The 24,420-nt window shown below is 43.9% G+C and overlaps 1 protein-coding gene across 1 annotated transcript in view; it reads left to right on the top strand.

Moving 5' to 3' along the window:
• LOC138288300 (lysosomal alpha-glucosidase-like) overlaps positions 1 to 24,420 on the top strand; it is an 881,508-nt gene that overhangs the window by 555,195 nt on the left and 301,893 nt on the right. The window contains exons 13-15 of the mRNA XM_069229744.1: positions 2,830 to 2,947; positions 11,902 to 12,070; positions 15,067 to 15,183. Of these exons, the coding sequence (XP_069085845.1) occupies positions 2,830 to 2,947; positions 11,902 to 12,070; positions 15,067 to 15,183 (404 nt within the window). The remainder of the gene's footprint in view (positions 1 to 2,829; positions 2,948 to 11,901; positions 12,071 to 15,066; positions 15,184 to 24,420) is intronic.

The raw sequence follows: 24,420 nt of genomic DNA, 5'->3' as shown, positions 1-24,420 counted from the left end.
ATGGCACAGTAGAATCTAAGAGATTCCACTGCATCATTTTTTGCAGCTACTTTTAAAGCCTGCCCAGAGCAGGCATTAAAAGGGGACACACCATTGGTTACAATGGGCCCCCATGTACTGTTCATGGTCAGCGCCAACATTTTGGCTCTAACCCTGAACAGTACATCAATAGCGTCAAAGATTTTGACACTATTGCCCTCTACCCTGCGCCATGGTGAGCCATATCTTAAATACGGCGCACACATGGTGGCAGTAGGGAGGTGCTAAGGGGCACAAGAAAAGTGGTGCTGTACTGGGTGCACCAAAGAAACACAAGTGATGGACGAAATATGGAACCAATCAAACATTCACCCGTAGTCACAGATTTGGGTTTAATCCATCAATTCTTTTGCTCACCAGGCCACCCCAGTTTTGACCCAACCATTTGCAAATCAGTCTTGACCCTGTTTCCTATAGGAACAGTCTAGCCCGAACTGCCATGCCAGGCCCTCCCTGGACCTTAAACAAGCATCCTGGGACCAGTTTCAGGGTATCACCTTTCATCAGGCAGGCTAGCTTGAATCCAGTGGCATAGAGAGCCCAGAACCCACGTCTGGGCATACCCGGCACACTTATGGCAACAAAAGCAAAGAAACACAAATGATGAATGGAATGCGGAACCAATCAAACATTCACCCCCAGTCACAGATGTGGGTTTAATCCATCAATTCTTTTGCTCACCATGCCACCCCAGTTTTGACTCAACCATATGCAAAGCAGACTTGACCCTGTTTCCCATGGGAACAGTTCAGCCCGAACTGCCAGGCTAGGTCCTCCCTGGACCTGAAACAAGCATCCTGGGACAAGTTTCAGAGAATCACCCTTCATCAACCGGGCTAGCTTGAATCCAGTGGCATAATGAGCCCGGGACCCACGTCTGGGCATACCTGGTGCACTTCTGGTGATAAAAGCAAAGAAACACGAATGATGGACGGAATGTGGAACCAATCAAACATTCACTCCCAGTCACAGATCTGGGTTTAATCCATCATTCTGTTGCTCACCATATCATTTAAAAAAAAAATCTGCCCTTTAGTTTTTCGGACTTACTAATGGATTCTAGGAGTAAGTCAAGAGTAAGCCACGAAGAACTCCAGGAATGAAAGGGAAAGCAGAAGCCAATATGTTTGTGCTTTGCTTGGTGTAAATGGGAAATGCAAAATGATTAAATTTATTAAAAAATATTAATATTTTTATATTAATAAAGAAGCGTTTAATTAATTCAATTTTAATCAAACAACGATGCATATAATGAGAAAATGGGCTCTGAATAGGTTATATACAATGTTTTGTAAACTGTTGAAACTTTCAACGTGTCTCAAAAGAAATGGTTGAGCGGAATTGCACGAGGGTAACGCAGGTTCTTTATAACATATTACTTTTCTTCTTTTGCACGAATGACCATATAGTCAAGAAAGCACCAAGATGTCCAGCACAACATCACACAGATAAATTCTTATACCAGCAAAAGATACTCCACATCGTTTCACTGCTACGCATACCATCACCGGATGCTCAGGCAGCCAGGTCGACACATGAAAAACTATAATGAATGTTTTTGCTGTAGTCAATGTCTAAATGGTATACTTATATGCTTGTCCAACGTTTTCTAAACAGAATATTTGAATCTCTGACTCTGTGAAACCTCTGACTTTCTATGAGGAGCTATCTGGGCACTGGTGGCTGATATGGCTACCTCTGTGTTAGTCAAATAATTTCCTAGCCTTCATTCCTAAGGTCAGACATTGCAAACAATTACTTTCATCTTGTCAACGCTCCCCTCGATTCGAGACCAAAGGCCTCATTATGGCTCTGGCTGTCCATGGACCACCAGACTTGGGTGGTGCTCGGACTGCTGCAGACAGGGGCGGTCCGACCGCCACATTTGACTGTGGTGGAGCCTCCATGATCCGACCGCTGGCACCGCCAATTTGCCACCAGCCAACAGCCTGGTGGTGTCGGCGGTCTCAATCCACCAAGACAGCACTGACAGCAGTGCTGCGTCCAGATTATGATTGCCCTTTCCACCAGCCTTTGCAAAGACTGGCGGAAAAGGAGACTTGGCATGGGCAGTACAGGGGCCCCCATGGACAGCCCTGTCATGCTTTTCACTGCCAGAATCACGGGCAGTGAAAAGCACGATGGGTGCTGTCACTCCTGAAGCACCGCAACATTGCCGCCAACTCTATTACGAGCCAGTGTTAATGTTGTGGTGTGTTTCCCATTGGGCCGGCAGGTGGAAAAGCTGTTTCTGCCCTCCGGCCCACCAGGAAACTCATAGTATGTACTGCGGAGGGACGGCCGCATATGCGATCATCCCGACGCAGGCCTTTGGTGGGCGGCCTCCACTGCCCGACAAAGTCATATTGAGGGCCTGAGTTATGCCATTGGGATGTTAAACTCTGAAGTTTGGAATACTGGTGCATGTAAGTAAAGTTTACTATCTCTTTATTTTCAATTGAAATAGCTCCTGAAATGTTAAATATATTTTTACTAATGACAAACTTATAAATTGCAGGACTGTCCAAGTAGGTATGGTCTTATACTGTATTTTTAGGTTATCCACACAAGCTAAATTTATATTCTACACGTCTACATGGAAGACATTCACTAAGTCAGTGATTATGATGACAACCTGTAATTGAACTGGCCAACCTGAATCTACGGTAATCACCTCTGTTATAAAACACTGTTTCCTTGCTCTGGATGTTTGTTGTTTTTGTTCTTTGTAGTAATTATTATAATATTTGAATTCATATAAAAATATGCTCTTGTTTTTTCTTTGTGCAGAAATTTTAGGTGGCAACCTGGCGGAGAAGACATTATGTGCGGACTCAAAGACTTATGCGGGTGATCTTTATGACACACATTCACTATATGGATGGTTCCAAGCAAAGCCTACGTACTAGTAAGTTATCTCAAGGTCTGATTATATCTCAGTTCCTCCTCCAAAAAAAGGACAGAACTGTGCCCACTCCAGGTGTGATAGAGAATCGGACCCTATTTACCAGCCAGGCTGGAAAAAGTCGGAAATCAAATGCCATGGTGCACACTTAATACACGACTTTTTGGGCATTCACAGAAATAAAACATTTGAAAATGTACAATAATATTAGATGTCTAGGAGTAGTCCAGCTTGGTAATATTTACTTATGCAGATTCTTCACCTTCTACTTCAAAAAGTATTTTCTTCATAGATAAAATATATTTCCGCCTGGATAAACCTGTTTGCTTTTGTCCCGATTAAATAAGGGGATAACCTTTCTCTCTGAAAGCATTTACTTCTGTTTTTAACAGGAACAGCTTTGCATGCAGCTCTATGGTAGGACACTACCTGCAAGGTGTTTGTAAATACCCCAAAACATGAATTTGTTGATTTTCAGTACATCGCCCATCCTTCAATCTCCTCTTTAGAGCCCAAGGCTCAATATAAAATATTGAAAAATCCACAATAAGCTCCTTGAATATTCTACAACCTCTGTTTCCATGAATCAGGATGTGGTATTTCGAAATACAAAATGCTTTCTGTCTTCACCTAAGGGAAACAAAGGTATTCCAAACCATTTTTCAATCTGGCCCTAAATATCTAGGAACGCACCTTCGATGGAATGTATTAATGCATAAGTGTTACCATAAGCAACTTGGGTGCTTGATTGTGAAATGAACTCTAAGGGCGTCATTATGACTTCGGTGGACGGTGCACACCATCGGCCGAGGTACCGACATCGGACCAGTGCAGCCGCCTTCCCGCGGGCCCCATTACAAGTTTCCCGCTGGGCCTGCAGGTGACGGCCTATAGCATTGTCTCTAGCTCGTAATCGAGCCAGTGGCAATGCTGTAGTGCGTAGAGTACACCAGCACCTGTAGCGATGATCACTGTCTATGAAGCAGACAGTGACTATCGCGATGGGGCTGCCGGGGGGGGGGGCCTGCACTGCTCATGCCAGGTGCATGGGCACTGCACCCTGTCTCTGCCAGCTGTTTCATGGTGGTGGTACAGCCATGAGTCCACTGGCAGAGAGGGGAGTTGTAATCCCTAGGGCAGTGCTGCTTGCAATGCTGCCTTGGCAGTTTAGGATCATCAGCACCGTAAGTCCGTCCTGTGGCAGAAGACTGGTGGTGCTGGCACTTCGACCTCGGCGCTACAGCCATGTTCGTAATGCAGCTGTCGGACCGCCACATTGGCGTCAGTGGGTCGTAATCAGGGCCTAAGTCTCAGAATTTTTGGTGCTTTTATTCTACTCTTCTATAGGAGTCCATTTTAATATCAGCCAGACTCATTCCAAAATTAAATAAATACATGCAATGTATTTGAAATTACCCAAATAATAAAATCATCTTGATTTGTGTTACTTTACTCTGCCTCATCTGGGCAGTAAGTACATTGTGAAACTGTGACTGTCAATGTGTTGAGGGCACTTCAGAGAGGCTCACCTGAGAACCAGAAAGGGACACACCTGGTTTTGTGACCCAGCATGTCGACAGGATGAAGGATGAGCGGAGTGAGAGCCCCTGACCTGATGCTGTTAGAGTAGCAAGAAGGAGAGGTCACTTCAGGAATACATGATAGTGTTGGAGGGACAGTGAGCGTGGAATACTGAGCTATGACTATCCTGGTGTGATGACTCCTCTAGTCTAGAAGATAGAAAAGAGGGGTATAGCAGAGATGCACGCCTGGTATACAGAATGAATGTTTCCATTTGCTCTAACCATGTACAGATCAGGTCTTTCTTGTCCTGACCAAGGTAATGCCGTTGACCCCTCATCAGCCTTTCCCATCAAAATATCTAATTTCAGCGAGTGTGTGTCCATGTCTTGGAGACAGACAGTGCCTCCTGACCATTTTTTTAAGTAAATATTTTTTCACTTTTCATCCTCTTGGTTTACCTTACACCTCCCCCCCCCCCACCACCAACAGCTCTTTTAGACAGGCTCCCTTTTGTTTTGTTTCATAATGTACTGCTCTCTTGTACATCCTTTTGCAACAGTTGTGCTACTGAAGGTTTCGTCTGTGTAACAGTTTGTAGCCCCGGACTGTGGTAATCTCCCCTCAATACTGTAAGCTGGTCTGTGGGTTATGTTCTGGAATGTCACTCGAAATTATTTTCATTCCTGTCTCTACCCCTTTACCCCTTCTTTGGCTTTTTGAAGACAGGGCATTGGTTTAAGATTATGAAGGTATCCATACTTGGTTTGGTTCTTAAGGGGACTTTGATTGTGTTGGCTTTGTATTACCCCTCACAGTTGGAGCAGCTTCCAAGTGCTGGTTATTTAGGAAATCAAAGTCATACTTTGTCCAGGCTTTATGTTCTCCAGCATGCTATATAAATATGGGGTCTAGAATTCTAAACATGTCCAGTGGTAGTTGCAAGGGATTCTGAAGCATTTACTTTCCACACTTTGTCTCCCCCACCCTCCGTTCCTTGGTGTCCAGAAGGTGCAGTTCCAAACCTTCCCCGAAATGTGTTGACTGGGGCCTTGCTTTTGTAGGCTTTGCAATCCACTTCCCAGTAAGGACTTCTCAGCATTGGATATTTTAGACTCCAAATGCCTTGATATTGTTCTCAACCCTGCCCATCTCTGAAGAGGATTATGAGAGTGTGGGGGGATTGTGAGCCTTCCCAGGATTCATTGTGTAAAAAGCCAAAATCATGAATTTCAAAGTTTTATATCTTGTAACCCTTCCTAGGGTATTTTGGTTTGGAAGTGGCACTTGTTTGCTTTAGTGTGCACAATGGCTTTGATGGGTTTTGTATGTTTTGTATTTCCATTGGTGTTAGAAATTGGGTCTCTGGTTGGCAGGGGTATGCACTACCCTAGTCATGGTAAGTAACTCACCCTCTGGTAGCTTGGTACAGAGCAGTCAGTCTTATCTAAAGAGGCAGTATGTAATGTATTTGTGCAACACACACACAGTAACACAAGGAAAACAGCACAAAAAGACTATGCACCAGGTTAGAATAATAGACAGTAAATTTATTAACAATTTAAGACCAAAACAACAAAAATTGAATAAGTAGAATTTGAGTTATGAATTTTTGAAACAATAAAAAAAGAGTTCTAGTACTTAGTAGCAAATAGCGCTTTAGGGGTTACTTGAGGTCTCAGTGGACCGTGGCAAAGTCAACAGTTCAAGCCAACTGTGATAAAGTGCACGCCGGGTACATGATCCATGAATGCCCAGGGAACAGAGTACCTTGATCCTGATTGCAAGCACAAGATACATCAATTTTCCTTCTGCAGTTCCGAAGGTGACAGGCCGATGCTGAGATGCATCTGTTCCAAAGCTGATGCGCTGGGTTTCTCCACGCTGTGAAGGGATGTGTCGATCTTCCTTCAGGAGTTGCAGTGAGGCAATGGCTCCATTGCAATGCCAATGCATCGGTTCCGAGGCCGATGCATAGGGTTTCTCCATGCAGTGATGGGATGCAGTAATCTTCCTTCAGCAGTGGCGGAGATGCAGTGGTTCCAATGCAGCAATGATGCGATTGTGAAGAGCTGGTTCTGAATGCAATGTACTGTTTTTACTCCTGCAACAGGATCGATTTGTCAGTTGCCACTTTCCAGCAGGCAGGAGATGCATCGATTTCACCTGTGCAAATCTCTGAGTCCACTTCCAGTGAACCAGGCACAGGAGCAGGTGTAGAGACTTTGATATCCTTGGGTTTCTAGCAAGAGGACTCAAGCCAACAGGCCTTTGGTGATCACTTTGGGGTGCAAGGCAGAGGCCAGCTCTCCCTCAGCAAGGTCAGAGAGCATCAGGCTGCAAGGCAGCACAGCAGAGAGACAGTCCTTTATGCAGCACAGCAGTCCTCTGTCAGAATCCAGCTGTAGGTCCAGAAGTGTCTGATTTGGTGCAGTCAGAGACTCAGTACTTATACCCAAATGTGCCTTTGTAGTGTGGGTGACTTCAAAGAAGGGTCTTTGAAGTGCACAAGTATCCTTTCTTCCTCGGGCCTGGCTCCAGACTATCAGTGGGAGGTAATCAGCCATTTGTGTGGGGAAAGCGACTGCCTATTCAGGTGTGTCATCTCCTCTCGCCCTTCCTGCCCAAGAAGAGCCATCAGAATACAGATGAATGCAAGTGGCATAAAAGATACATTTCACATGCGGACCGCATTATGGTTTTTGCCACTCACATGGATATATTAAAAGATGGCATAAGGGCTGCCATTGAAACCTGAGCTTTTGTGGGCCAAAAGCTGCAGGCACATGTCGAAATGCATTTTAATAGGTTTAAAAATCTGCTTCAAGTGTTACTTAAATCAACTTTAAAATATGCCTTGTAGTGCACAAGGCGTATGTGCATAACAGGCAAAAGTGAGACATGCTATATATAAGGCTTGCCTTTCTCTTCAGTAAAATAATTAAAATGTGCTTTCTTACTGCACAAGCTAAAGGGGACCTCATATTCTCAGGACTGCTTATAGAATAAAAATCATATTACCTAACTTGGAACAAGGAAAAGCTAGAAAATGCATTGTCACTACATTTTGTACTTTAATAAAAATGAATTTAATTGATGAACTTACATGAGTTCTTGAACTATGTGTCACTTCTGTCAGTGCCAGAGCAATCCCCCAAACTGGGCCTGCCTCCCAGGCTACCCCTTTTTGCAATGACAGGTATTAGATTTCCTAAATTCAGAGCTATAATAGAATAGATGTAAATGACTTTCAGCAGGCTTGGTCAGGAGAACTAAGGGCCATATGTACAAACACATTTTCTTATAGACACAGAATGGGCAAAACTGCTTGCTACATCTGGCCCTAAGTATCATCTCTAGCAGCTTCCCAGCTAGAAGATCCTAGACAGGTGAAGTTAATTACAGGAAATTGAAGCAGAACTTATGTAAAGATTCGGGCCTCATTATGATTTCGGCGGACAGAAAAGCCCGTCCGCCAAAATTCCGACAGGGAGGTTGTCGCCATTGTGGCTGCCTCCCCACTGAGCCCATTACGAGTTTCCCACTGGGTCAGTGGGCGGAACCTCAGTTTCCACCCGCTGACCCAGTGGGAAACGGCCTAAAGCATTGTCTCTGGCTCGTAATAGAGCCAGCGGCAATGCTGTAGTGCGTAGGGTGCATCAGCGCCCGTCGCAATGTTCACTGTCTGAAAGCAGACAGTGAACATTGCAACGGTGCTGGCCAGGAGGGGCCTTGCACTGCCCATGTCCACTTGGGCCCCTCCACCACATCTCCGCCAGCCTTTTCATGGCAGTTTTACCACAATGAAATCACTGGTGGAGAAGGGGGTCGTGATCCCCAGGGCAGCGTTGCCTGCAGTGCTGCCGTGGTGTATTGGGACCGCCACGATCACCAGACTGTCAGGATGACTAATTCTGGCGGTCTGACCGCTGATCAACTGCCATGGTCGTAATGTGGACCTCAGACCGCTGCATTAGCAGTGATCTGACCGCCACCGCGAACCTGGTGGTTATGAGAACGCCAGGTTCGTAATGAGGCCCTTGGTGTGGAAGGAAGAGGACACTATATGACTACTCAAAAACACAGGAACTCTAGAATTTACTTAATTTATCTGAGGACACAAATATAATATAGGTAAGTAGAGCAGATATGTCCCCAACCAGGCTGAATTGATTTCCTAAGAGAGGTGACAGAGTGACAGGGCCAGTCTGAGTTGTTTTTTCACTGATGTGAAGCAGGGATTCCCCATTTTATTGACACAGACCATGGTTGACCTATTGGGGCTCCAGCAGTTTCTGTGGTTTTTGCCATCATGAAAAAAATCCCAGAATAGTGATTTCTGGGATAGTTTATCCCAGATCCTGGGAACTGATGAAAAGTTGGGAACCTAGGAAGGATAGGCTCAGGGCCCTCCTGAAATCACTGCTTGAGTAATACTTTTTCATGCTGTTCCTTCTACCTGCAACTGAGATCGCTAATGGACTTAGAGAATACAAATAAAGAAGTACAAAGAACGTCCACTTTGTGTCTTCTTGTGAGAATGTTGAAGCCTTGCATCGTGCCTTCCCTGGGGGCCAGGACCCTTCAAGCAGTTCTAAAAGGACCAAGGAATACGGCCTCATGTGGTCCAGGGGAATAATAAACAAAAGAGTCACACTGGATGAAGGAATCAGCTGGTTCAGTAGACTGGTCTGTGATGAGACTCTAAATAAAGAAGGATATAGCAGTTTGTCTTCTATCATAATTGTGGCTTCATCCCTCACCGCTCCTACCTAAGACCTCCTGGATGTTTGGAAGCTTTAGGTGCATCTAGGAAGAACTTGTGCAGCGTTTGGCAAAGTTGGGACAGGACGTCTGGCTAGGGTACATATGCAAACAGGCTACGTCTATCACCCTCTGGAATCTGTATTCTGGCCCCAATACGAGCTCCGAGGAAATTGGAGGTAGTTCACTGTATCAGTGTGTAAGACATTCACTTCGCTGCACATTCGCTGCTCTTCCAGCCTGTGTGAGGCAGAGCAGTTTGCAGGAAATTTACATTTTTGGTGCAGGAGTGGCCTCCAGCGCCATTGTCTAATGCACGTAGACTATCATCGATTTTGGCTTCCCCTTTAACTTCTACAGATATTCTTTTTACTTTTTGTACACAAAAAAACAACTCCTAATTCCGTTTACCGGTTTTTGTTGTTTAGTCACATTTTAATCATTATGTTTTTATTCTTTTACTGAATTGGTATGGGAAATATGTTATTTACCTTTAATATTCTATTGGTCCTAATAAAATATTTTACACGCATTTTGTGCGAGAGAAGCTTCTTTTGTTTAATCACAGCTACCCTTGGTAAGTCCATGATTCCTCACTAAAATCGGTTTTTGACGCTTAGGAACGGGGCTACTTAACTTTATGGGGGATCATCCGTTGCATTTCTATAGTAATACTCAGAATTCTTGCGTTACCCGAGAGAGGTCTGAGTACAATTGTCAAATCTGGCTTTTGCCAATCTTGTTTAGCTGTTTTTAAATTAACCAACATCAAGAAGTCGCAGGTTGAAAAGAGATTGAAGACAATAAAAATAACAATCAGTTGTTTTGCTTTAGAAATGAGTTACACAATTGCTTTTAGTGAAATGGTTTACTGCGACTGCAGCTCTTTTCACATCAGTGACATCTGCCAAATGGGTGCTATGTTTAAAGTGCTCACTCAGCAAACTGTTTTGTTTTTCAGAAACAAATTCAAAACCGGAAAGTTTGTTTCTGAAAAACAATAAACCAATGGCCCTTTCGCACGGGGAGCATTTTCCCTGAAGGAGGGAGCCAGTAATCATTTTCTCAGCATTTCATGCAAGCAGGCAAGGGAAATGAGTAAAAGTAGTCGTGCTCTAAATAGTGTGACAGACTGCCCACTGTGTCAAGGATTACTACCAGTGGAGCTATTGGAGGCCCCGTCGGTGGTTACTTAGCAGTTTACCTCCAATTTCTCCACCACTCTAGTGGGCTGGTGTGCCACCTGACAAATATTAGGTCAGCATCTATGTTTTTAAGAAAGGTGGTTTTAAAGCCCATGTTTTCACATGCTTCCCATGGTTTGTCACGCATTGTATACATGCTTCCCATGGTAATGTTCATACACCCTCAATAGATATAGCAGAATTGTGTCCAGAGCTAAAATTGTGGATGGAATTCTGCCACCTGCAATTTCAAGTGTCTCCAGGCTTGGAATGATTACCCACTTTGGATTTGGAACTTTGAACCTAGGACACCAGACTTCTCTTTAATTCTCCGGGTGCAGAGGCTGCAGGCAAAAGTGCAGCCCTAACCCCTCTCAACCCCTGCAGCAGCCAAGGGACCAGACAATACTGGCCCCAGGCAGTCAAGGCCTTCACTGATCGGCCAATAGGCCCTGCCACTGCCATTTTCTGCCTGCTCAGATGAGGTGGAACATGTTAGTGGTTTTCTCTCTACAAATAGGGAAAATACAAATTAAAAGACTCAGGGCCATGCGGGTGCCATCCCCCCTGCTCTATTACAATGTTCCTACCAGTCAGACAGGCGGAAACAGTGCTACGATATAACACTCGACTCCCTTAAAGGAGCTGAGTGCTATCTCGTAGCATGGAGGGGGCCAACCAGCACCCTCAGAATGAGCACTGTCTGCAAAGCAGACACTGCGCATTCCGATGGTGCTGGGCAGGGGGGGTCTGCACTGCCCATGCCATGGGCATGGGTATGGGCAGTGCAGGGGCCCCCTGGGGAGCCCAGCACTTGTTCTCCGCCAGCCTTTTCATGGCTGGGTCCCCGCCATGAAATGGCTGGCACAGAACAAGGTTGTAATCAGCCGGGCGGCGTTGAGTTAATCGCTGCCCTGGCTGACTACAACCAAGACCACTGTAACCCTGTCGGAATCTGTGATCCTCGCGGGGACTGCAGTCTTTAGGTGGGTATGCCCACCAAACTCGTAATGTGGCGGTGGGACCACCACAGCTGTGGCAGTCAGACTGCCACCATGAGGCTGGCGGTCCTAGGACTGCCAGCCTCGTAATGAGGCCATCAGTATTTACGAGTCTTTCCTGTTATTCCCTCATTCTGGGTTTTTGTGCAGGAATACTAGCTTGAATCTGGAAATCCAGCCCCTGAAAAGCCACCAAACTTGTAAAGAGGGCTCTATGCCATCCTCAATTAGTTTGACATAAAAAATAAACTGGACTATACAACAGGTGGGACTAAGCCCTGTGCTTAGTTGTTAGTTTTTGCTACTTTGGTAATTTGAATGTTAGGGCAACGGTTCTTCAAAACTTCTCTGTGACCACAAAGTTACCTGGTCCATCCATTAAAGTGCCATCTTGGTGATCTGCACTAGATCTCAAATGTTTAGGGATTGCTATTTGAGTAGTTAATCAAACCCTGATTCTTACAATGTGTGCGCATTTTTATTGCAGTGCTTCCCAGAATGCCACAGGAAAGCGAGCCTTCGTTCTATCCAGATCCACTTATGTCGGGAGTGGAAAATGGAGTGGTCACTGGCTAGGTGACAACTTTTCACTGTGGAAAGATCTGCGGATGTCTATAATTGGCATGCTGGAATTCAATCTCTTCGGAATCCCATATGTAAGTCTTCGGGAACCATACTTGGGGGATATATTGCCATGATGACAGTAAATGATGGACGAAAAATGAAAAACTTTAAATATGTATTTATACTTAGTAGGCAATGGCTGAATGGAAAATGAAAAATTGAAATAACGTCAAGGCCCAAAATGCAGTAATGCTCCTGCAACCGGACATTTCATTCCTACAGTTGAATGTATTGAATTAATTCTAGATTATTGATTTTATACACGTTTACCTATGATAGAGAACGTTACACCAGGTCTCCTGTAGGAATCAGAGCTTTACTCTCATCATCGAAAGGCTGGCTCACGCTTCCTCCGATTTTTTGTAGTGCACAGTGTCTTCCTACAGTAGTTTTCCAGAAGGTCTCGGCACATTCATGTAACGATGCCCCCTTATCTAAAGCCTCCCTGTTTTTATCAGGGTACCATATCACCCTTTTGATCTACAGTTAATCTATCAAGGCGTTTCCACGTACGGCCTTTTTTTACCAGGCTTGTCAAGAAACACAATTAAAGAATGTCAGCTGATAAAGTATGTATTTTGGTCTGGCCCAGTGAATATGTTGCAGATCTGTTTTTTGCCTGTCGTCCATAAAAGTAGCAACGATTCAGAAGGCCCATAATTAAAGAAAACACGCGGGAAGATTCTACAGTAAATCCCGTGGCTGTTTAGGGTAATTGGAAGTGGAGCGGCTTAAAAGGTGGTAAGGCATTTGACTTCGGGAGAGAAATGACCTAGGCCAGTGGTATTGTACAGTGCCACAAGTAAGGCCTCTTCTACCCGAACACATGGCAGCCTCATCACTGCATCAAAACTGCCAATCAGAGGTTGGTGAAGGGAAAGGAAAAGGGCTTGATGGCATACTGATGTTTTCAAGTAGTAACTCAAACTGCATAAAATATGTGTTTACAAGGAAATAACAGCAACCCATATTTAGGCTACATATTTTTGCAGCCATAATGCTTATTTGAAAGCACACTCGACCGAGTATATAAGCTTTCTGGTGGATTAATATTGGTAGGACCAGGTTTAAAAAAAAACAAATCTCAACTGTGAGACATTATAATAAAAAGATTGTTAATCACCTTCAGCCTCCTTCCTCTACTGTGAAGAATTCAATGACTTGCAAAGTTCTTATAATGGGCGACACAGGGTACTTTACATCGTGTATACCTATGCCAACGAAAATAATGTTGGCCCAGATAGACATGTTATTTACTGTAAGTGTTAATAAACATAGAATTGCAAATTTATGACTACAGTGCGAAAGGTTAAATTCTGTAACCACAGTCCACCACAATGGACTTAAGGACAAAATGCTTAATAGTAATAGATTGCAGTCTCCTACCAAATTCACATACACGTGTAAATGTATCACAGCCAGAGGTCAAGGAGTGATAGAAGACAGCACCGTAAATCCTACACTTCGTACATTCTCTTCCACACACTGCCTTCACTGGTGCTGAGCACTAAGGGAGAAATATTCCACCACCTCAACAGATAGACTCATGGCCAATCATTGTGTGGTTTCAGAATAACATCACACAGTAATTGGCCCTGGTCTGAAATCCTCTTGACCCCATGCTGAATGTCTGATATTGTGAGCTTTAGGCCCAAAAGGGAATGAAGGGAGTGATCCACCTATGCGGGAGAGGACTTCCTGATTCCCTCCGGAGTTGCTTATTAAATTATGGCCTGGATGTGACATGCCAGGGGAAATAAATAGCCTCAGGGCCCCACCTCAGGCAGTTGTTGCACATTAAGCGATTGTCAGTGTGCTATTCATTTGCTTGCACCACACTCACCATCAATACGGCCTGTCCAAACACTGCTTTCATGATGCCTAAAGGACCTGGCAGCTCACACGGTGCCACCGTGTGACACACGATAAGGGCTCCCATCACACGGTGACCAGGTGAGGAGCCTTTATCAAATGGCGGCTGGGAAAATGAGCTGAAAACCACTGGAAACAGTGGTTTTCAACCTATTTTCAGAGGCTTTCAACCTCCAATGTTCATCAATTGATGTGAAAACGCCAGAGGACATCGGCAAAACCTCAGGGAGCTTTTGTTTCCTTTTTAGAGGAGGTGGTTTGAGGCCAGGTTGGGGGCAAACATTCCTCTTAGGTGCTTCTAGGCAATAGGCTCCACCTCCTTTAGGGCCCCACCTCTTCCTCACACGGTGTGATTTTTGTCAAAGTTGGTAGGTCTGTAAGTAGCAAGAGAGCAGTGCCAAGATTGGATGGCAAGGCAAACTCAGTGCTCCTTTGTGGACTGGGGGTGTTGTGTCTTTGCTCCCCCAGCTGCCAGACAGTGTGGATTGGAGAGGCCCAAACTGCACGCTGGCTTGCCAGGGCCAGACATTTGTCAACTCCACATGCACACTTCAGTTACATGACTCTCCTCTGCTCATTGTTATCCAAACCACGCCCAGCTGGCATCTTCCTAGCATGCAGAGTGCAGATTCAATTGCTGGGATTTCTGCGGCCCTGCCCAAAAAGGAAATAATGAATGGTGGTGTTGCCTGTAGGGGTGTAATCATTTTTATTGAGGAAATGGGCAAAAGTATATTGTAACATGGTGATATTTGGTGACTCACAGTGGGGGGGGGGGAGGGGACAATGTTGCAATAGCCTTAAGGACGAGATGTCTCCATGAACAACACAGCTCAGTGCAGACGTGCGCCACAAATAGAAACACTCCCTTATTGTTCCTTACAGAAGGCTAATACTGGGGCTTGATTTTACAGCAAACAACAGAAAACAGTGTGGAAGGGTGAGAAATAAGTGACATTATAATAGTCACCGCTACCAAAAGTCATTGGTTCAGTCCGGTGCTCCATTGCTATGCTTCTTAAAGAGAAACTACTATGGCTAAAACTTCAATGGAATATGCATTCTCTTTTTTATTCCAATTGCTGTAACTATCTTTAAAATATCTTTCATCTTTTTTAAAAAATGTGTAAACAAAATCTACTTCAAATTTTCATAGATTGGAGCGGATATCTGTGGTTTCATCCATAATACCACCCGTGAACTCTGCCTGCGCTGGATGCAGCTGGGGTCCTTCTACCCTTTCTCTAGAAACCACAATGGGCTCGACTACCTGGTACGTGAGAAAGTTGTTTATCATGGAGGATACGCTATATTGGGAGGGGAGTCCTAGAAGTAGAGGGAGTGTGATTTACTAACTGTAGTGGGGTTCTCTGAACCTTTCGGTACAAATAAACAGAAAGTCACATTATTTCCGTGAGGGTGTAGCAGCCCAGTCAAAATGTTGTATCCTCAGTTGAAATATGGTGGCCAGGGTACCTGTGTCTACAGGAAGTGTAGCATTTGCATTTACGTTTTCAATTTTGAGCTTAAGTTATTAGTGCATGGCTAAGGCATACATTTAGGCAGTCCGAGTTATGTGCTTAACCAGATGTATGTGTGAGCTCCCCTCCAAGACCAATTAGCTTTTCATCCTATCAAGATTAATTAATGTAGCAGCAATCAAATGTGTTAAAATGATGAATATCATTTACAGCAAAGTAAAAGCAGTTGAACGCTCTGCTTAAAATGTTATTGTAATTGAAATACAAAACCTTGTTTCAAAGGTGCGAATCCTGAGGCATTCCACTTTCAGTAGCAGGCAGCTTTTGGTCACTGTATAAAAGGAGCACCGGCAGAGCCAGTAGGTCTTGCCTTTGTCACCTATTGGCTTTGTCAAACGTTTTAGCCATGCAGCACATCATCCCCAGTGCTGTGCTGGATGGCTAATGAATATAAAAAAAAAAAAAATAGCTTTGGATGCATCTGTCAGTGTCATTTTGTAGGCAGAGGTACCACAAATTTGAGTGCCCACAATATAACGATGCTGCATTTTTTTTCTTTTTAGTTACTGATCCGAGTCGGATCAGTAACTAAAAGGAAAAAAATGAATGAAAGCATTCTTTTTTTAAAAGTGGGTGGAAGGACATGAGTCTATGCTCCAGAGCTGGCACAAACGCAAGAAGAGGGAAGAAAACCCACACAACTAATGAATACGATGAAAGCCAATGAGAGTGACAATGTATCCAACCAATGATAAGCAATGGGTGGGCTCTAAGCCCACTGTACGATAACAATATGTCTCACAGCAGACAGCACATGCGCTGTGTTAGACAAGACCTAATGAAGCTAAGTCAATTAAATTAATTAAAGTTTAATACCTAAGCATCGCTTTCATTGTTTTAAGCATGGTCCAGTTCATTCACCTGAAGCGCTATAAAGTATGGCAGCCATTTACACATTTTAAAGCAGGTTTGCTGTAAAAAATCGCCAGCACCACTATTGAGCTGGAAAACCTCACCCAGAGATGGGCTTGGATGAAGTATGAACATTTAAAACTTTTTCAGGTACAAAGATGGTGCGCTTCACAGTCAAAATTATTAGTTTGAACACTGCAAGCAACTTCACATTAGAGTGGTGAATTATTTCCATGTATTTGTCATCTGCTAAACCTGTTTCCTGTGCAACAACGAGTAACTGATAAGAACACATTGCACAGAAAGGTGCAATTCTTAACTGTCAGCGTCTACAACATTATTTAGGTTTCTAAACCAGCAAAGGTTTTGAACAAAGGTAACAAAAAAGACAATAATATAAAAAGATGTGCAGTACTAAATTCATTCTGTTGGAATTAATGTAACAACCTTGCAGGGGCGGCTCCTCCGTTAGGGTGGAGAAGCGTCACCACCCCCACCCCACCAGCAGCAGCAGCAGCTGCAAACCTTTAGAAACAAAAAGACAATAAACGCTGTTTATTGTTGTTTTATTTCTAAAGGGGCGAGCCATGGGGGTGATGAGCAGTGAGGGAAGTGCACATATATGTTTGGCCACCCGTCTTGGGTCGGCCAAACATCCATGCGCACAAGGGCTGTCTCCAACCCGGCATTATGGAGCCGAGTTCGAGAGAACTGGCCAAGGCTCCCAGTCTTCGTTGGAGCGCCCAGCCAGGGCGCTCCAGCCAATCATAACGCTGCTCTGAGCAGCATCATGATTGGTGCAGGGCAGGCTGGGAGCCTGTGCCTGAAGTGCGGCGGCAACGTGGCAGCAGCGCGGTGACTAGGCAAGTTGAATTTTTTATAGATATATATTGTTTATTTTTGTTTTGCTTCCCCCCACTCCACCACTTTGCCGAGTCGCCAGCCGAGACTGCAACCATTTAAGGTCAGTTGTAGTGCTGAGTCTGATCAGTGGCTGGATCTCCTACTAAACTCTTGTCTGCGCTTCAACAAAACTCAAACTTATGATAATATTTGGCCCCCTCCTGAGTTTTTTAAAGTACTACAGTATTGTTCAAACTAAAGACGTTTCATTAAATTACAAATAAACCAAATTCAGCAGCGTTTTTAGGGTTCTGCTTCTTAGTTGTATTCCTTTACTAGTAATAAGGCAACATTTGTTGACTTGCTGGAGCTGAGAGATCTGCCATCTTCCTTTATAGATACTTGTTAGGTGTCTGAATTTGCAGTGTTCAGGCTTTTTCTGACATTTTATAATTCCTGAATTGTACGAATTCACAAAGTTGATGTTTGGTCCGTGAGTTAACATTTAAGTCATTTCATTCTTTTTGTCAGAAATGGTTAAAGAATCACATAATATGATGAATGCAACTGGCAGGAGTATAAAATTCAAGCACACTAAAAAATCTGAATCAGTGAAGATAGCCAAGTGTTATTGACGCCAGAAGAAACTTGCTTTGTCTCCCCATTTAGTGTTAGAGCTGGACCCTACTTTTAAAGTAGGATATCTTGCTACTCACAGATGGTAGTAACATCTGATTAACGGCTTGATGTCCAAGGGTACTAGTCTTGGTGCTCAAGTGGAGATGGAACTCAGAGCTGAGACAAGGCGGAAGATTGTCATGTGGGCCTACAGGAACAAAAGGCATTCACCTAGATCCCGCAGGACATTTTTGAAGGTCTGGAACCTTTCAGCGCACAGGCCAGTCTGGCGCTGAACCTCTGCACAGGTCAAGAGACCTCCCCAAAAAAAGAAAACTGTGTATTTCTGGACACTAATTCTATCAACCAGGTCATGTCACAGAGGGTAGTGACAGGCTGATGCTCGTTCCACAAAGTATAGAGTTTTTTGGTTAGCAGCACAAGGCAAGTGGGGCGGGGATGGTCCTATAATGATTGAAGAAATGAAACATCAGCACAGGGTGCGTATGTTATAGGGTGACATCCACCACTCAACTTTCCTGCACCCTTCTCTGTTCTCGGATGTGGTGTAGGCAGAACCTCCAGGTAATCTGTGTCCACATCTCTGGACTCTGTATGCTGGCTGAGGACTTTCACACAGGTAAAGTTAGAAGCAGCTACAAGACAGGCCAGCCGTGTTTCAGTAAGTAATCTGGTTTAGTTTTTACCTTCGGAAAAGTAGTGGCACACTGTTCCAAGTTCAAGGCAAACCACGGAACAGTCCATTCAAGTCTTTGTCAATGGAAACCCCTCTGCTTGGGGAAACTACAGCTCATATGCTCATTTCTTTCAGTTTGGGCTCTAGTTCACTGACAATCATTTTGGATGATTTTCTTCAGTTCAAAAATAAAAATGGTGGGGCAGATTTTCCCTTTTCAGAGAAGATGTTGGGTAGTTCAGACATTTCCCTGCTCCCAGAATGTATTGTAAAGACTGGTTCCACTGTGGCACCAGGTGGGTACATTCTCCGGGTTTCATCTGTTGTGGAAAACCATGGGCATTCTCTTCACACAGGTTCTGTGACAATGCAGAAAAAAGGGAGGACACATTTGTGGTCGAGCTGACTTTTCTGATTACTTGTAGGATTTAAAGGGAGTTGCGATAATCTATGTTCCTTTCAACTTCACTATAGAAACATGTTTGAGGTCAGTTATGGGTAACCAGCACAACTAGTGCAATATTTAAAACTGGGATCAATATTTGGTTGACCTCGTTCAAAGGTTTGCAAATAATAATAGAAATGGTTGTAAACATTCACATTTGCGAGAAGCCTTAAGACTTGGTCACATCGGTTTACATCGTTACCAGTATGCAGCACCCAAAGGGGTCTTACTCCTGCAGCTAATCTCTCCATTTCTTAAATGAGTCTGAATAGTGCATAGGGGGAGACAGTTGTTTCTTAGGGATGTACCAGTTTGATTGACACCACCAGATACCAGGATAGATAGATTTGTCTGAGGTATTAACCTAAGCTATTGAGAATTGTCTGGCAGTGCAGCCCACTGGCAATGACAGGTCAGTGTGTACTATGCAGCCACTTGTGTAGAGGGGCCGACATTGGCAATGCTCATAGACAATTGTAACACATATCAAATCATAAATATATGCTCAGCGAATATCGTGAATATCAAAGACAACTAAGTACCCTCATATTTCCATACAAAGATTCCTTGTCATATTGTGTCTGAGTAAGATATGTGAACAAGTATTAAATATTTATTTATTTAGCTAAGTGTTTTGAATAGTGCCTAAAAGTCATGTATTGGTCACCAAGGAGCACTGTTCCCAAGAGCTCATCTTTCTTTGAAGGCATCATCGTAGATATTATAGCTTTTGTAAATATAACCTCCAGCAGTTCAAATAAAAGCGCATTCATAACATTGAAGAAGAGCTAAGCTTTCAGGTACTTACGTTCTGATAAACTGCTTGTTTGCTGAGAAACATTTTCATCCAGGCTTCCCAAGGTTTACAGAGCAAACCCAGGTGAAGCAGGATAAATTAATAGACTTTACTAGAAGTAGTCTCGGAATTCACTTTAAACCACCGCAAACACTTCATCCTATGAAACGAGAACATTAGGTAGAATCAAGCTAACTCAAATTCAAGATCAATTACCTCAAACCTAGAATCACTCAACTTCACTCAACTCATCTCTGGACCAACTCATAGCGCTGGCCAAAATTCCAATGTAGTCTACTCTCCTCCTGGACTCATCATAGTAACATCAAAGTTCCCAGCTATCTGGACAGACCACCACTTTGCCTGTCGACCCTCCCAAAAACAGTGCCACAGCAAGAATGATCAAAAAGGCCATTTTCAGAGAGTGAAAACAAACAGGGGGCATATTTAAGAGCCCCTAGCACCTCCTTGTGCCACATTAGCATCATTTTTTTACACTACTGTGGCCCAATGAAGCCAAAATTGCTGCACCACTATATGTACAAAGTGGGACAATGCATGCATTGCACCACTTTGTAACCCCTTGAGCTACATTATGCCTGCACCAGGCATAATGTATGCAAGGGGGGTGTTCCCCCGATAGGAGGGCCGAGAAAATGGCTCAAACAAATCTAAAACATTTCTTTGCAGCATTTTTCTCGACATTTCAAATGCCTGCTCAGAGCAGGCATTAAAAGAGGGCATGCCAATGTTTTCAATAAGCTGCTATGTACTGTTCAGGGTTAGCGCCAATATGTTGGTGTTATTCCTTAATAGTACATCAATAGTGTCAGAAATTCTGATGCTATTGCCCCCTACCCTGCATATTTTAAATACAGCGCACACGTGGTGGCAGTAAGGAGATGCACGGGCCGCAAGAAAATACTGCATCATGTAATGTAGCACCACTTTTCTTAAATCTGTCCCAAAATCTCTGTGCACTCGACTCTCATCTCTTGGTGATTTCACCACCCATCCAAATAACAGAAGAGAATCATTTGTACAATGAACTGTCCGAAGGCTTTCTCAATTGTATTCCTCTCAAGACAACAATAGATCCTGTACACCTTCTCGCAAGAAAAATATAAGAAACAAAAGAGAAATCAATGCACTTCAACATCAATGGAAAAACAATCCAACAATGAAACAAATCTGGTCTCCAGTAACTCATCAGCACATTGTTAATTAAAGAGACAAAAAGGTGCTGATGCCCCAGGCATATCCCCAATGCCATACTACCTTCCAAAGACTGTTAATAATCTCCACCCATGCACTTTCAGTAACGCTACCACAGACCAACTTGTTTCTCAGGGATACTTGAAAATTATACCACTAGCAAGATAACCACTATCCAGCCCAATCTGGCTGCGGTCTAAGACAACTACAGCACTCAACTTCAGACCCTGGCCTCCTTCAGTCAACCCTCAGTCTCTCCATTCTAAGAGCTGGTCAAGGCTAGCAACGTTACTGGCTCACTGTTAGATCTGGCATGCTTGGTGTGGTTCCCCTTGTATTTTTGCGTCTGTCTCCTGTATCTTTGACCTGGCTGCACAAATCTACAAAATTAACCAATTGCTCCTCCAGCACCTGCGCATCTGATGCAACACCGTAGTGCAGGAGAAATTTCCACGCATTGCCTCTGTGCAGCCGAAGAAATGGACGCAGCGCCTGTATGCAGCCGAAAGAACTGCTACAGCCCGAGTCCAGCGCCCTATGTCTCTGAGACCTTCGCACTGATTCCGACATAGGCCCTGCTGTGAAGCTGAGGAATTGATGCATCGTTGGAGCATGGCTGAAGAAATTGATGCAGTTCCTGTTTGCCACCATGGTATCGACCTTCAATGTGTCCGGATTTCCACGCTTCTGACCTGTGTGCCCAAGTTTCCAACGCAGCACCCTTATAATAAACCATCTCGGAATTTGACACCATGCTTCTCCCTACAGTCTGTATTCGACCCAACACTTCTACTGCGTGCAGCAGAACTGACACATCACCTCCTGGTGGACTCAGGAACCAACTCATCCCTGTGCTTTTCAACGCTTTCTTCCTTTGCAGCTGTTTCTGCCTTGGATTTTGATGCATCCAAAGGTAGTGTGTGTAATATGCCCGCATCCTTAGAGTTCAATGGACAGATTACCTAAAACTTTTAAAAAGTTATATCTTTAGTTCTGTATGTTCAATTTTAGTCATTTTGGTCTTGTTTAGTTGAGATAAAGATTGTTTAATTTTCTAAACTGGTTTGGTGTCCATTTGTAGTGTTTTCACTGTGTTACTACCGTGTGTGTTATGTACAAATACTTGACACTGAGATAAGCCTACCTACTCTTGCCAAGCTACCAAGTGGGTGAGCATAGGTTGTATTAGCTGTGCTATCCCCTTGCCCTGACTAGAAGGAAGGGTCCCTACTTTGACGGGGTGCAAAACACTGCCAACTAGAGACCCCAATTTCTAACACTCACTATCACAAAAAGACCTTCAGGAGCATCCTTCTGTTAATAACTGTACTGTTTCGTGCAAGGATGATCAACAACAACTCCCCACAATGAGACACTTGCCTCTGATATTCTCCGTTTAATTATTCATGAAGAAGAAAACTCTAGATGTAGCAGACCCAGCCACTTATACAACTAGATCAAAAAAATTCTGTGAAACATTGAATGAAAGTGTGATACTCACGCAAATTCATGACCTCCTGAAAAGTAACAAATACACTCTCATTTCTGTTTGGGAAGCCGTAAAGATCATCAAGGATAGCAACAGTTTAGCACTGGTCTTGCCAGCACATTCATCACATCTCACCTCCCTCCCCTTCTACTGAGAGCAGAGGAAACTAGCATCAAGGAAATCATCTTTGCCTGCATTCTATTCAACAGCTCAGACAGATGCAGTATAATATACCTTCCTCCATTTACTTCTCCTCCGTTCAGCACTGTTGGGATCATTTCTTAAAAATGTATAATCTCACCACTTCTCTTTAACATTTACTAAGCTCCTTCCCAGCCCCTATTCATCAGCCCAACATGCCACAGCTGTTGTGATGGTACTCGGATCATTTTGAAATTGGAACACATAAAATACCTCTATATCCCATGACTAGAACAAAGCCTGTGATGTATTGACCAAAGGATACTGAGGAAACATTATAAACACAACTTGTTCAAAACAGATCATAACATCTGGAGAATTGAAAAACTATCAACTGACAACCATCTGGCCTCAGGAGTTTGAAATGACTCTAGCAACATTGATGGAAGTGCCAAAACAGGGAGAGATCATGGACTCCAGTCTACCTCTTGATTCCCAAGCAAACTACGTCACAATAAGAGCCTTCTATATCAAGCAGACTATACGATTAATCATCCCTAATCTGGGTTTCCCATAGCCAAACAACTTTTCAATCTTTCTGCCTCATAGACATTTCTGTCTATTGCACAAGCCCATCCTTCATTTATTTAACACTAGGCATATATTAACAAAATAAATTCTAAATTGTGAAATTGGCCCCTCAGCTGACCATCCCCCCACACAAGTAAAAATGCATCAGCAGGACCTCCTTCGCTGCATATCCATCAAACTTTGGAACTCTCTCCAGGCAAAGACAAGAAGCCTGTAAGATCACCTGGAATTCCAGGATGCAGTGATGGCTTGACTCTTCTTAAACTGATGATGAGGGGCTGTGCAATGGGCAGATAAAACCACAGATGTCACAGAACTCAGGATCATACCCATTTGAAAATGGAACAAATTGCACAGGGATGGCAGACACAACCAAATGCACAGCTAGCTCTTAGGGCCAGATGTAGGTAGCCTTTTGCGCCTCGCAAACGGCGAAAAACGCCGTTTGCGAGGCGCAAAAGGCCTTCCGCGATGCAGAGTCACATTTTGCGAGTCGGTACCGACTCGCAAAATGTGATTCCGACTCGCAAATAAGAAGGGGTGTTCCCTTCCTATTTGCGATCGCATCGCGATGTAGAGTTGATTTGTGACTGCGAAAGCGGTCGCAAACTAACTCGCTGTTACCATCCACTTGAAGTGGATGGTAACTCATTCGCAAAAGGGAAGGGGTCCCCATGGGACCCCTTCCCCTTTGTGAATGCAAAAAAATATATTTTTTTCAGAGCAGGCAGTGGTCCTATGGACCTATGGACCACTGCCTACTCTGAAAAAACCGAAACTTAATGGTTTCGGTATTTTTTATTTTTGCAGCTCGTTTTCCTTTAAGGAAAACGGGCTGCAAAAAGAAAAAAAAAACTGCTTTATTTAAAAGCAGTCACAGACATGGTGGTCTGCTGTCTCCAGCAGGCCACCATCCCTGTGAGTGCCTAGACTCGCTATGGGGTCGCAAACTGTAACCCACCTCATTAATATTCATGAGGTGGGTCTTTGCGACCCCATAGCGAGTCGCAGAAGGTGTCTGAGACACCTTTCTGCATTTCATTTTGCGAGTTGCAAATTGCGAGTCGCTGGAACTCGCAATTTGCAACTCGCAAAATGAAACCTACCTACATCTGGCCCTTACTCTCCTATTCCCCCACTCCATGCATAACTGTATTACACTTCGTAAATGCTAAGGGGCAACTACAAATCGCAGCACACATGAGTGTGAAACACTTCCCATAGAGACCACACCAGTAACCCACACTGTTCCATCCAAGCATCCTCATGGTTTAGTGTTCTA

This window comes from Pleurodeles waltl, chromosome 4_1 (genome assembly GCF_031143425.1).
Source record: "Pleurodeles waltl isolate 20211129_DDA chromosome 4_1, aPleWal1.hap1.20221129, whole genome shotgun sequence".
Taxonomy (NCBI): Eukaryota; Metazoa; Chordata; class Amphibia; order Caudata; family Salamandridae; genus Pleurodeles; species Pleurodeles waltl.
Note: the sequence above shows the minus strand (reverse complement) of the source record. Positions and strands in the feature narration are given on the sequence as shown.